The sequence below is a fragment of the Rutilus rutilus genome (genome assembly GCF_951802725.1).
Source record: "Rutilus rutilus genome assembly, chromosome: 4".
Taxonomy (NCBI): Eukaryota; Metazoa; Chordata; class Actinopteri; order Cypriniformes; family Leuciscidae; genus Rutilus; species Rutilus rutilus.
This window is the reverse complement of record NC_140212.1, coordinates 41,845,548-41,860,031: the sequence shown is the minus strand read 5'-3', so window position 1 is coordinate 41,860,031 and position 14,484 is coordinate 41,845,548. Positions and strand designations below refer to the sequence as shown.

The 14,484-nt window shown below is 40.4% G+C and overlaps 2 protein-coding genes across 2 annotated transcripts in view; one reads left to right on the top strand and one right to left on the bottom strand.

The window, feature by feature from the left end:
- Positions 1-14,484, top strand: part of LOC311289282 (uncharacterized protein) — a 333,082-nt gene that overhangs the window by 243,466 nt on the left and 75,132 nt on the right. The window lies entirely within an intron of this gene.
- LOC311289087 (uncharacterized protein) lies at positions 74-13,036 on the bottom strand (the record flags this gene model as incomplete). Its single annotated transcript, XM_084406845.1, has 6 exons — positions 12,842-13,036; positions 12,648-12,735; positions 10,966-11,188; positions 4,419-4,669; positions 203-4,319; positions 74-99 (listed from the first exon to the last, which is right to left on the bottom strand). Exons 2-6 carry the CDS (start codon positions 12,720-12,722, stop codon positions 74-76), a joined length of 4,692 nt encoding a protein of 1,563 aa, XP_084262971.1. The 5' UTR covers positions 12,723-12,735; positions 12,842-13,036.

The following is a 14,484-nucleotide window of genomic DNA, read 5'->3' as shown; positions in this document are numbered from 1 at the left end:
CCGATTTCCTGAACTGCATATTTAGCAGCAACTTTGAAGTTCTGTTTGACCACTGTTGAAGTTGTCATGTGTTTCATTGCAGACTTAAAAGATTCTTTACTGAGGGATGTTATTCCAGACTTAACACTTCCTTTGACTGAAATAAATGTTGCCTTTCCTGATTTAATGATTTTAGATGCAATAGAAGAGAAAGACTTTGTACCATCGATGATACCTTTTGTCGCTTTAAACACTGATGTAACTGCTTTCTTGATAACGCTAAACCCAGCTGTTAGCAAAGAAAGCCCGATGCTGATACTCTTAGATATTGCCCATGACACCCAATCGAATGTGCCCTTTATCATCCCCTCTATTCCACTGATCATGTCAGAAACTCCTTCTGAAATCAGGCCCATTCCAAACTGGCTGGCTGTTCCAATCGTCAGCGCACAAACAAGAACCCCAGCGAGAACCTGCACCACCCCGAGTATGAAACAAATCAAAGCATCGATGCAAAACTTGGGCTTCTTTTTCACCTCAAAAACAACACCGAGGCCATAGTCGTATAACGATCTTAGCTCATTAGTGATGATGAAGTTTTTTTCTTTAGACAGAGTGTAGACTGAACAGTCCTCTGTTATGGCGTTATTGTTGTTTTTCTCCAGCTCTTTAAGTTTATCCAATGCATTATCAATGTATGTCTTCCAAGACTTAAAGATGTTCATTCTGGCCTCCATTTGACTCTGAAAGTTGTTGTTGTCTGTACTCTGATCTTTGTTACCAGTGACTGATAAGTTACAAGAGACCATTGTGTTTGAGACTTCTGAGATGTAGACGTCAATGGATTTCTTTGCGTCTTCCAGCAGTTTCATAGCGTCTGCTTTATAGTTACCCTTACGGAGGTTGATGGTGATGTACGCCTGGTTATAGAGTGCCACAGCCTTGTAGTGTGGGTCAAAGTTAGCAACTTTTTGCCAATAGGATTCGGCTCCAAATGCATTTTTGGATTTGTCACGGCAGTGTAGATCAGTTCTTACAATTGCTTGTTTGACGTGATCATAGAAATTATCACATTCTCCTCTTAGCAGCTTTCCACTTGTTTTGTTTATTGTCCTGATAAGGTCTGCTTCAAGTTGCTTGAAGTCATCATGCCTATTGATGTGATCTTCGTGAAGGGTCAACCACAAGGCCCAAGATTCTTTCAAAGCATTGATGGCTGGCTGATAATCAAACTTAGGCTGATGATGTTTAAAGCAATCAGGAATATTTTTGAGCTCCATTCCCATGGGGTCCAGTTTTTCTTGCGGTGTGTAATGCCCATCAAAGCTGTTCAGCAATGTACAAAATGTGGAGAACAGATTTTCCTTTAGGTTTATTTCAACCAGCTCATCACTTTCCATGTCGTGGATTCGTTTAGTTTCATAATCCTCTCTTAACTGGCGCATGATTTCCACAGACTGACCTTGGTAAGCTGGTGCGAGATGATCACAGTTCACAACCATCTGGACCATCCCAGGATTGCCTTTTCGAGATGTACGACCAAATATTTGTTTCTCCACTCTTCGGTTGTGTGGAAAGTGAGTAAGAAGAACGAAAAGACCACCACACTTATTCACACTTTCATCAACCTTGATGTCTGTACCCCTTCCTCCGAGATTTGTAGCAATGATTATTCTGCCTGCACAGAATTTCTCTCTTTCAATGTTGTGCTTCTCACTGATTGTGTACAGAGTAATCTGTTCTGCCTTAAATCTGCCACTGCCTTGTATTTTCTCTAGTAGTTCATCTGCTGTTTTAACATCTTCACAAATTACCAAGACAACTTGTCCTCTCTCTGCTATTTTCCATGAAGTTTCACAAATGGTCTGGATCCATTGGTGATTCCCACCTTTCACTTGGACGACTGGAAGCTCCAACACCCTTTTATGGCGATGTGCAGGTACAGTGTAGCTCTTTGCTTTATAATGTCTTGCCAGAAAGTCCTGATCTGCCTTACCTCCTAATGTACCAGAAACACCAAAAATACCACTCCCACTGAGATACCTTTGAAAATAATGGAAATTTGACATGTAATTTGTCACGTTGGATATCGGTGAAATTGCAAGTTGGTGCTTGAACTCCAAGAATTGTTGCAGACCATTTCCCCACTTCTTGTTTTTCTCCAGCACACCACTTGCTTTGAAGTCCACTGGAATTATAGCATTATACTTGTCATGACTGTCAGCAACTCTTTCAGCGGCCAGTGAGGTGTCGATCATGTATTCCCGGCCCCGTGACATCTCAACAGCCTTTAGTGCATTCTCAACAAAAACTGGTAACTGATTCTCAACGTAGCTTTTCAAAAAAACAGGGATGACAATGAAGTTGTTGGATTCTTTGGCTGTTTTGAGGTTATCTGAGTACTTGATATATGACTTTATTGTGCTTACAGTTGCATCAATGAGTGATTTCTCAGACATGATTTCGCATGCCAGTCCTCCTTCCAGCAGTAGCATTTCAACATTAAGGTCACCTCGTTTTTCCTGAGCTTCAAAACATTTTGCTTTCTTGTTCTCTAATAAATAGCACTTAAACACTGCACTGTTATCCAAGACCTCCTCAAATATTCTCAGAAGATCGTACTGTTGTGAAACTCCAAGTTTCTTCATGACTTCAGATAATGCTTTAGACATTCCGTCCTCTTTCACATCATCTTGACATATCATTTCAATATCCTCCTGAGTGTAAAATCCCAAAGTCATTCCGGGTAGCAAGATCTCATTTGCTGAAAAGCTGTCTGTTTCCTGTCCCATAACGGCTGCTGTTACGGCTTTATGAAAGAACTGTATCCTTGTCGCCCATTTTATCTCCCCTGTTTCAAGCATTTCAATTGGTTGACAAGTAGATATCATGGCCCATATGTTGGAAAGCACTTGTTCCACATGCCTAAATCCACTAGATTCATGGGACAAGAATGTTACTTGAACTCCATTGTCCAAGGTCATAAAGTCCACTTCATCCACTATTACAAGCTCAAACTGTCTTGTACCACGAGTAGTCCTCTTCTCAAATTCCTGTTTAAGTATGTCTGCTGCAAAGGCTCCCACTGTGCCATATACTATTTGTTGCCTGTAAGCATCTTTAAGATGTTCCTCTTGTTCATCTGGTGAATGGTCACTTGAGTAATGTGGAGGTACTACAGATGAGGTGACACCAAACATTTCAAAAAACCTTTTCCACTCTTCTTGATCTCGTCTGGCTAGAACTGGAGAGCTTGTCACAATGTCCACTTTTGTTCCACGGATGGCCAGAATTGTTGCAAACATGGCTAAGATGCAGGACTTGCCCTCACCTGTGCCAATCTCTAGAAGACATCCTTTATTTTCTGTCAGCTGTGCCAGGAGGAGCAAAAGCAATGATGCTAGTTGTGTACATCTTGGAAAATAGCCTTGAATCTTCGTGTTGTCTTTTGTGGTGATTGTTGAACAGTCTTGCACTGCTATTGACATTCCAATTAATACATCTTTCAGAATGGTGATATCTGGGTTTGTAAGATTAAGAGATGTTATCTTCTTTTTCAAATCAGTGATTTGTTCTTTAGTAAGGTCCACCCATTGATATTTTGGGAGTTCCAACTCTACGTATCGAAGCACATCCTTCAACAGCACCAAGACTTTCTCTGGGCAGTTTGCTTCACGAAGTTCCTTTACAATTGTATCAGCATCTTTTTCTTTGTCGTTTTTTATTTGTTCTTGAAGAAACAATAAAGGGTTTTCATTCGTAAGAGCAGAGAGAACGTGGATGCAGTCCAGGTGGTAGGTTTGAGCTGTGTGGAGAACTGAATCAAGTTGATCACATTTGATACCTGGACTTTTGCAAATGAAGAGCATTATTTCTGTTGGCGTCCAGATTCTGTTGAACAACATTTGACCCAAAATTTCCCTACTTTGTGGTGAAAGCTCTGAGATCATGTCAAGTACATTTAATAAAATGTGTTCTGCCAAAGTTAGATTTGTGGCATGAAGCTGCTCCACCAAACCCAAGAGAAATTCGTACTTCTCCCAGCCAAGTGGCTGATCTTCATCATCTTTGGCATCTTCAGTGCTACTGTACAGAATGAACTGTAGAGATGCCTCAAGAACTGTGAGCTTCTCTGTAAGAGACAGCTCATTATATCCTATAGCATGATCAAAGGTAAACTGAAACTCTGCTGAAAGGTTGTTTTCTCTACAATGTTGAACTGCAAGTTCATTCTGGAGCATCTTAATCCTGTCCAAAATCTGATAGTGCTGTATCTCTTTATTTTCTGTGATCTGGTACTTTAACAAAAGGTCTTTGAATTTTTCTTCAACATCATTAACCTACATAAATGTGCAAAACAAAAATGGATCTCAGTAACAAGTGATGTGATCAAATGCTGTATATACAGTTATGTTGCTCAATCCAAATTAAAGTCATACCTCGTCATTCTCGATCGCAGCAGCGTCATCTTCTATTTGCTGATGGAGAACTTGTGTGCGTTCATGATGTTGCTCTTGACCTCTGAAGCTCTGTTTTTCACGAAGCCGCTCAGTTGCTCGAGAAAGCTTGAGTCTGGATGATTCGCTCTCTTTGTCCAGCTCCTGTTGAATCCTCTGCTCACGTTCCAAACGTTCCAGGCGTCTTCTCTCCTCCTCTTGCTGTCTTTGTTTTTCATCTTGTTCAATTTTTCCTGTTTAAAGACATCAGACACTAGGGATTGAAAGACTTCAGATTTTTTGAAGAATACATTTATGTGATGAAAGTCTAGTCAATGTAGACTAGTCGCTGATGACGTCATCAATGAACAAATAAGCGTGAACCTGGAGCTGAGACTCGAACGCAGGTTTTTTGTGCGACGTCTGGACACCCTAAGCATGCCTGTAGATAAACACGCATGTGGATAAAAAATACATAAAAGCTCTAATCAAAGAATAATTTACACTGATCACATAAACGCTAAGGAACGGCAAAAAAGTTAGCTGGTGAGATTAAACAGAAGTTTGTAGGTATGTGTCGGATAAGTATGAATTAGCATTTATAAAACTGGTTAATGGAGCCAAACAGCATTGTTGTTTATTTCCTTCTTTGCTACAACAACTCTTAGCTAAAGAAATATAACATGACCTCGTCCCTCTTTATTTCGTGTTCCCGGAGGAGGGCTTTTTAGGGAAATGTTGGGGTTGGTGATGTCACCAACCCTGGAGGAATTTGTTGTAGTCCCTACCGGCCGTTTGTTGTTCTCAAAAATGTATTTCTTTAAAAGGACACTAAGTGGGAATTTCTCCCATCTAGTGGTGAAACTGTATTTTGCATTCAAACGAATAATGCTCTCCAGCGCCTCACTTTTCCAAATGCGCGTTGCATCTACGGTTGCCGTTATGTACCAAAAAGCTATGATAGGATATCTTATAATGGCACTTCGAGTTTTCCTTGGTGAACAGGTTTGTTATTTAAAACAAACTGAAACTTGAATCAACGAAAAAAAGAATGTTACAGTATAAATTACTGACTGTGAAAAACATTAACTATGACTATGGTAGTTAGCAGTAATGCCGCCTTTATTCGTTATATTTTTTTAAGTACGTGCATTGTTAGATATCATCATCATCCGTGCCTTCTCTAACGTTACTTTACTCAATAGCTGCTATTCATCAAAGAGCCTGTTTAACTTACTATGAATAGAATAGATAAATAGATATAACTATAAATGTTCTACTGTCTATATAATAAAGTTCACAACAAAGCAATGAAAAATAAGCCTGTAATTAAGACAGTAACATTGACTTACCTGTCGAGAAGAAAGCAGGCAACTTCAGCATCTCTTTTGAAAGCTTTCTCCTGCATTAGCTATCCCGACATTAACCCTTGTTTTTGTAATCTCCGGTCACGTTTCCTTTTACGGTCTATTTTGGACTTTTTCGACGACGAGGACTCATCCTGTGACTCAGCATATGTATGAATGAACGGTGTATAAATAACCGTGCAGTGCAGCCTTTTAAACTTGCCGCGGCAGTGACAAGCGCCTCTCAACTGCTCTGCTCCTCCGCTTCTGCTGGCTTCAGTCACGTGACGCTGGCTCTGAACGAAACGCGTTGTGGAAACGCGTTGGCCTAGTACTTTTTGTCCCTCTCTGCTATTATAGTTTTTCAAGATGGCGGAACTACATGGAAGCCTCCGTGGACCTACCCGTCCCATGTATTTAAAGATAATAAATTGTTCGTTTACGAGGATTAGTCTGATCATTGGCATAGGTATTTGTACACCATTGAGGGCATATTTATGAATAAAAATATTGATTTTAGATAATAAAATACCTAAAAAGCTACTTATTGTCCCTTTAAAAGAAAATATCTCCCTTTTGTATTGAACTTTGAGCGTTGTAACTTTGCAGATGTTGTTTATGCTCAAACAGCAAAATTACACACTAAACTGAAGTTAAAAAAGTGAAATCATATTCAACCACCCCTTTAAAGTTAATAAGTGTCATGTCTAGTTTTGGTATTGTTTCATGTTCATGTTTTCATGTCTTTGTTTGTATTTGTTCACATTGGGATTATAATAAACTGCACATGGGTTCTCCAAGCTTGCCTTCAGTGGACTAATTGTTACAACAAGATAATTAAGTGATTGGGTGATGATTAGAGGTCAACGATAGTGGATTTTACCGATAATGATAACTAGGTTGGACCACACTGGACGATAACCGATTAACCAACCAATAGTTTTAAAAATGGATACTGAATGAAAACAAACAAAATACTCCATGTACGTGTAAAGGGTTGAAAAAGTGTTCACAGTTAAGGCCTATTTATACTTCTGCGTCGAACTCACGCCGTAGCTATGTCGTAGGCTTTGTATAGCGCGCGTACCCTTCGGCGTACCCTGACGTGCACCTCTCCTCTCCATGCTCCCTCTGCAAGTGTAATTGCGCGTCAACGCGGAAAACGATGCAAAAGTATAAATGAAAACCAACACGTTGCCTACAGCGTAGAGGCTCCGGCGTAGGTCCGACGCAGAAGTATAATGAGGCCTTTAGGCATAAGAGATGTAAAAAAAAAAGAAAAAGTAATTGAGTTGAGTTTACAGGTCATTATACTACCATTTATTGCTAAAATAAACAATGTGGAAAAAATAGACACCCATATAATTTTTTTTCATGATATTGTGTATTAAATAGTTACTAAAAGGCCAATTTCATTGTATTGTACTTGTAACTGTGGTGGGGCGATACTTAAAGAGGTCACTAGATGGCGCAGAGCGCTTGGGAGGAACTTAAAACCCTTAGGAGACAAGCGCTGCAGACTAAATACTGCAGAACGCAAGCTAAAGTTTCTGTTTCATTGTTTCTGCATACAGGTGGGTTAATGTTCCTCAAAACTGCATGCATGTAGCCATACTCCCCCGTATTCCTGGTTGTGAGAGAACAAGACAAGAGTGAGGATTCGGGGTGGTGGAGGGATGCTGAAAAACTGTCAAGGAGTGTTAGGTAAGTTGACAGAGTGAATATGCTTCCTCATGCTGATATAGGGTAACGTTAGACATGGTATTGTTTGATGACAAGTTGATATTGGATTGATTATTTGTACGTGCTCCTCCCGAACTTTGTTTATGAAACATCATGTGTAGATTCCGCCATCGCGTCTGTTATAGAAGATATCGGCAGCGCATTCATTTTAAAAGAGGAACAGAGAGCCGCGACATTTTTTATTTTTTATTTTTTTTATTATTAAATGCATGTAGAAGCCGCGACATTTTGTTGGTTGAAAATATGAATGAAGAACATGCGTCATTTACTCCGTTGCTCTGATTGGTTGTAGGTCTATCCAATTGAGTGCAGAGGGTTTTTTTTCGTGGTTTGGTTGAGACACACCCCATAATCAAATCTCTATGGAGCAGTCTCAGACTCACATTCTGACTAGAATCTGAGTATGACAATGTCAGGCTATATGTCTTGAGCAAATCGTCTCAAATTTGATATCCCTCATTACTCATTCGAGTAGGCGTGGCTTACGAGACAAAATAAATTTTCCCGCTCTGAAATCTCTGAAGGTTATTGGTCGGCGTATGCACAGAGGCGTGAACCCATCTTTTTCCATAAAAGACCAACTCAGAGAGTTCTTCAAGAGCACTTTTACGAACCCTCTTCGTCAGCGAGAAGATCCATATGGCTCCCTTTTTGGGATCGTTCTGTTTTACTTTTTCTTTAAGTCTTTTCTTTATTTTCGTCTTCGGACTCTCCCTACGTTCAGCAAAGCAAACGTAGCCGGCAACCTCAACTTTAAAGAGACTTGAACATCCCGCGGCCGCGCACACCGAAGCAAGCCCTGCTTTCTTAAAGAAACACGCACGCTGCTCTTAGGACACACGCACGAACTCGCCGTTCTTCAGCAACAAAGAGAACCATTTTGCAAGATAAGTTTATTGAACTTTTAATGTGATTTGATTACTTGTTGTCTCTCAAGGTTACCCTGCCTGTGACTTTGCCTAACTGTGATCTTTTCTTTGATCGCACATGTTACTTTCACTTTCTCTCATCTCTCCCATTTTCCGGTCTCATCTCCCTCATTGTCCGATCTCTCTCTCTCCCTCATTTTCGTTATGCGTTTAGTCTTGTATTTGTTTACGTGTTCTGTATATACATACCTATTTACTCTGTGTGAATCGTAGTTATGTATTCATTAGTTCAATTATTAAATTCCATATATTCATGATTGTCTCAATGCTCATTTACGAAGTCAATGATTTGTTGATCTTATAAGCTACAGAGCGGATTTGTTACTTTTAAGTAACCTAATTTTATAAGAACAGGAGAGTTGTTTTCATGGCCAGAAAATAGCTTTCTTTGAATTATAAGAAAGAGATAATTTTGTTGAGAAGTTGATGGAATTAATTTTACGACCAGTTTGCGGGACAAACAACTGTTTAATTAATACATTAATTTCCCTTAAAAATTATTCTGATTAATTGATCTGAAAGAGGGACCTTTTGGTATATTAATGATTAAATTATAATTCATTGTAATTGAATATTGATGTATACGAATGGGTCTAAATTTCAGCTTCAATAATTTATTAATATTGTAAGAATATAGATGAATCAACCCGATTCATAATTTTGATTCCCTATAATCATTTGAGCTAAGTCATATTCTTTACATAGCCTAGTACAGACATGATCTTAATTCCACAATGTCCTTAAACATAACTATATTGCTGGCCATAAACTGACAAAGTGCGCGTCCGGTGCGGTCTGCGATACCTCGAATAGTCATAGACGCGACGCGGCGCTTCTCGTCCGGTGTGCGATACCTCGAATAGTCATGGACGCGACGCGGCGCTTCTAGTCCGGTGTGTGATACCTCGAGTTGTCATAGACGCGAAGCGGCGCTAACTCTCTCTGCCTGCCTTGCTTGCGCTTACAGCTCCCGCCCAGATGCGCAGGGCTCTCTTGCGTGCGCAAATCTGCACCATAGAACTGGCTTAAACTGACGATCTGACGGGTTTTAGAAGATTAAATACAACCCGAAACTAAAAAACAGACCGGGCCTCTATTAGAGACCGGCCTTTATTTATCCAAACCTGTATCCACACCAGGCGTGTAAAATAGACGTCTAAGTTTTACGGTATGTAAACATTCTAACGTACATCCAGCTTGGTTGTCACATGTCAGTATTTTAAATGTTTATTACCTAGCCTGCATCGCCTTTGATGCTCAGATGTTTAACCCCTGAAAAAAAAAAATCGTTTGCGCGGTCTAAAAAATCTATTGCGCGGCCACTTCGATTGGCTTGCGCGGCCGCAGCTTAGAGGGAACATTGCCGCCGGGTTTCCATGTGAGTGTCTCTGTTGGTCGGCATTACCTGGAGTTATTTTTTGGAGTTACTTACCTGGAGTTATGAGCGTTCTCGCCGGGCTCAACTAGTTGTGAAACTAGTTATACAATTACTAACTATTGTGTCAATTTGAAATGATACAGTGTTCATGAGCATGAATAATGGGTGTTTAATTTAATTTAATGGGTGTAAAAATAAAATTTTGGGGTGAACTATCCCTTTAATTTTGATGGTTTAATGCTGCCTGCAGCCAATAATTGACTCTACAAAAACACATTATGGTTGAAATCATCTCAGTCTAACAGCTTCATTTTTTCCATATTATAATGTATTATAAATAATCGAATAACTGTCCTACGGGAGATTTTTTAATTAAATAAAATTTCTTGGTAAAGACTTAAAACAGCACTGTAAAAATATCACAAATTAATATATCACTAAGTTACATCAAGGGTAAAATAAATTAGAAACATCACATCTCTGTACAAATGCATAATGAAACCATTTTTTTTGCTCAGTTGGCTAAAATGTCCGGCCAATAGAGAAAAGCTTTGCTCAACAAGAAAAATAAATAGAGGGAACATTATGCTGTCAGTCTAGATGCTGATGCTTAAGGCCACCCTAATTTACATGAAACTCTACCTGCAACATTTGGAGAAGCAATCGCAGAATGTGTAAATCGGAGCAAATGGGAAAACAGCATAAACATTGTAAAAAGTGAAAATATGAACAGAAAATGTCGGAGAGCACAAAAGCTAATATGACCAAGAAAAACATGATTTTTGTGTGCGATTCGGATCATTTTGCATTAGTGATGCAGTTTTGTGGAATCCAATTTGTAAAGTGTTTAAAGTTTGGATTCATGCTTCTTCTTTTTTTAAATGTGATTTCTATGCTTGACCATATTGTTTGCTATTCTGATATTTTTGCATTTATTTTTCAGTTTTGTACAATACATTTTTTATTTTTTGATCTGTGATTGTAATACTGTTGGCATTAAATTAATCACATAAAATAAGTGGCGCTTATTAAAACAGCAAAGGGGAAATAAATATGGAATGGGACGCTCAAAAAGTATGGGTGTGATGATCAGGGATGCACATAATTTTTGCTGAGTAGTGTTGTGCAGAATTGTTATGTTTGCAGGAACTTACCGTAGTTGGGACAGTAACGAGTGCCACCCTCAGAGGTGCAGTGCATCTGAATCTGGGAACGGTCGAAGGTTTCCCTTAAGATGAAGGAGGTGTCGCCTTTATGGGTGTTAAACTCGTACGTAAAACTGTTCCACGTGTGATGATCATATCTGACGTAGATGTAGCGGTGGATTACCCTGGTCTCCTTATAGGATGTTCTGCTGCCAGCATCAACACATGTATACTGGGGAGCAGAATTATACATCAGACTTAATAATATACAAATAGTTAATAATATACAAATATAATTAATTATACATTATGCATTATTCATGTTAATTATGAACCTGTATATAGTAGTTCTTCATAGTCCTCTGGGAGGTATGAAAAATAAATAGTAGTTATTGATTAGCTAATGGTGAACTACCATATTCAGCTGAGCGCTATTAATTATTTATTTGTTAATCAGAGTTTTTCGTTAGTTAATATTTGTTACTAGAACGTTAATAGTGTGTTACTCATTTGTTCCTGTGTTAATCATTAAAGTGTTCCCTGTTTTAGCCTGGCGGTTCACACCTCAGAGCTGAAAAACTAAAGAAATGGGGGTGTAAAGCAGTGGAAAAGTGGGAGTGTAGAGGGTGGTAAAAGAGGAGATAACAACCAATAAAACACAGACCTACTACAACACGCTCATTGGTTTTCATTGGTGGGGGACAGTTGAGGGCACTTTGATGTATTTTAAAAAATATAACCAATTGACAACAAACTCCCAAGAACAAGGGAGAAACGTGGAAGAACTTTTCAGGTCTAATAATATATTCATTACATTCACGAGCACTACAATCTCTGAACAAATGACGCATGTCAGTTTAACAGACAGAATAAAGGCATGGTTACTTTGTCCATTCTTCTTTGAATTTATGGTCTACATCATTGTCTTCTGTGTATCAGAATAATTCACTGTGTGATCGCGTTTATGATCAGATGTACTGCTGTCCTTATTTGCACATATATTTCTTTTGAAGAATGTGCGCATGTTTCATGTTTAGAGCTCTAGTCTAGGGTATATGGAATATATCCAGAAAACTTGAAACACGCTCGCTCCAGTCCGTATAGGATCCGCGTTGTGAGCGTTGTTAAACTCATCCGCGCAGAAACCACTATAAATATTGTTAATCATATTTTCCACGTGTTTGTTAGTCAAACTCCAGCTCTGACCGCATCGTGGGGAAAATACAAACAACACTTTTGTGTTACTGAGGAAACATACACTTATGACACATGTGTCCAAATGCAGAGCTGATCAGGAAAGGTGAACAAACAGCGCTGAAGCGGTCTTTCGTGACATTTTAATTCTCCGCTGTAATGCGATGCACAGTGATTGGATTAAACAAGTTTACTCTCATGAATAAATGCAGAGAAAAGCTCAGCCAATCAGCTCTCCGAATGAATGCATATACCTCACTTTTCGTGACTTATATCTGTTAACATCTCAAGAAAATGTGTTTTAGGGTTTCATGACCCTTTAATGACGGAACAGTATTCTAAAGTGTTCCAGAATAAACGAACACGCAAACTGATATTGTTGAGAGATATTATATCATGCTTTAAGTTATTATCTGCCTAATCGGAGGACATAACTAGGGAGAAATAACTCTGAAACAGAAACAATCGTGTGTAGTGAATGCACCAGAAGTTCTTACCCCTTTGCCTTTGTTCTGGGTGGCATAGTGCCAGGTATAAGGAGTCTCATTGACGACTGTAACCTGGGCCCCCATTATTCAGGATATTCTGTTACAGTAAAACAGTAAACACTAGTCAATATTTAACAGTTATACAAAGTAACTAAAAACAAATAGAATTGCATTATTATAACTATAGTAAAAAGAAATGGAACCTGATTTCATTCCTGTGCAGAGAAGTCGGTGTCTGTGAGAAAAGTGAAGAAGCTCATGCAGTCTGCTCTTTATAAACCGTCCATCAGAGCGTGAGGAGAGAAGAGGGTTGAGCTTAGGACCAATGATGTGACGTACTTTACTATCTCCTCTGTCAGTCTTCTGGCTCAGCGTGTTCAAACATGACAGGTAGCAACCTTCAAAAAGAGACCTGTTATGTAACTCCTGATAGTGTCAGGGTTCTGTCACTTCAGTCTATTCTTGGTTTTGTGACAGAGCTCTGACACTCCTGTTTTGTCATGTCTTTGTGTGGGTGCGAGGCTTCGAGCATCCTCGAGCCGCGCGCTCCGCTCTCTTGTCTGTATGCCTTGTTTCATGTGCGGGGTATGGTGTTTGGATCCCGGCACGCCTGTCTAGTTTGGTTTCGGTTCTGTGTCGGGATTCAGACACTCATGCTCCGTGTGTTTGTCCTCTGTTGTGAGCGCACAGGATGAGCTTTCGCTCCATCTCTTGTCGTGTGAGCTCGGGCCGTACGCTCTTCTGTCCACATGTGTTGTTGTGTTTTGTGTAGCACACGGTTCGTGTTTACATCGGCCGCATGCTTTCATGTATTGTTTTGTCTTGTGCTGTGTAGCAGCTCGAAGTTTGTGTTTTACACTAGCTGTGTGCTTTCATGTCTCGTTTTGTGTGAGCACGTGGCTCTACTGGCCATGTGCTTGTGTTCTAGTCCTGTTTGTTGTGAGCACATGGCTTGTCATGCGTTTCCTTATGCCATGTCTCTCCTGTCGATTGTCTAACCCCGGCCAACATGTTACCTGATTATTGGTACATTTGCCCCTTCTGTCCTCCCTCATTACCTGCCTTGTTCTCCTTGTGTTTGCAGTCCTGTGCTGGATCGTGGTTGAATGTACCTTATGTGTCGTGTTGTGTCAAGCACACCAAACGTGTTTTTTGCAGTGAGAGGCGCCTTTTTTGAATTGGTTTCCTATGGCAGCCTCGCGTTTTACCGCCTGCTGCGCCTTGCGTTTTTGCAGTTGAAAAAAAAGCAACTCCGAGCGGAAAAAGCGCCGACGTCATCGCGTTTTTTCCCACTGTCCAATCGAATGAATGGAGAGGCGGGCCTTCCGTTGTAGTGATGAAAGCTACAGTTGCTTTGAATGCCCGGAGAGTGCGATGATGGAGGATAAACTTGTGTTGCTCTCACGAGTTACCAGGAGCTCAACGACTTCACAAACCGTAACTACCACAATGTTAACAGAAAGTAAATAAAGTTAATAAAAGGCTAATTTGACGTTTACTTGACTGACAGGACATCTGTTTCGGTGAAAAAAAATGCAGCGCACTGCTCGTTCTGTGTGATCTGGGCAGTGTTGTGCGCCTCGCAGTTTCAAACCTGACAAACGCGTTTGATGTGATCAGGACATTAGTCCCCTGAGCTGCCAGCTCCACCCTAGTCCCCTGAGCTGCCGGCTACGCCCTGGTCCCTTGAGCTGCCGGCTCCGCCCTGGTCCCCTGAGCTGTCGGCTCCGCCCCCTGGTCCCCTGAGCTGGGACTGGTCCCCTGAATTGCCGGCTCTGCCTTGGTCCCCTGAGCTGGGACTGGTCCCCTGAGCTTCAGGCTCCACCCTGGTCCCCTGAGCTGCGGG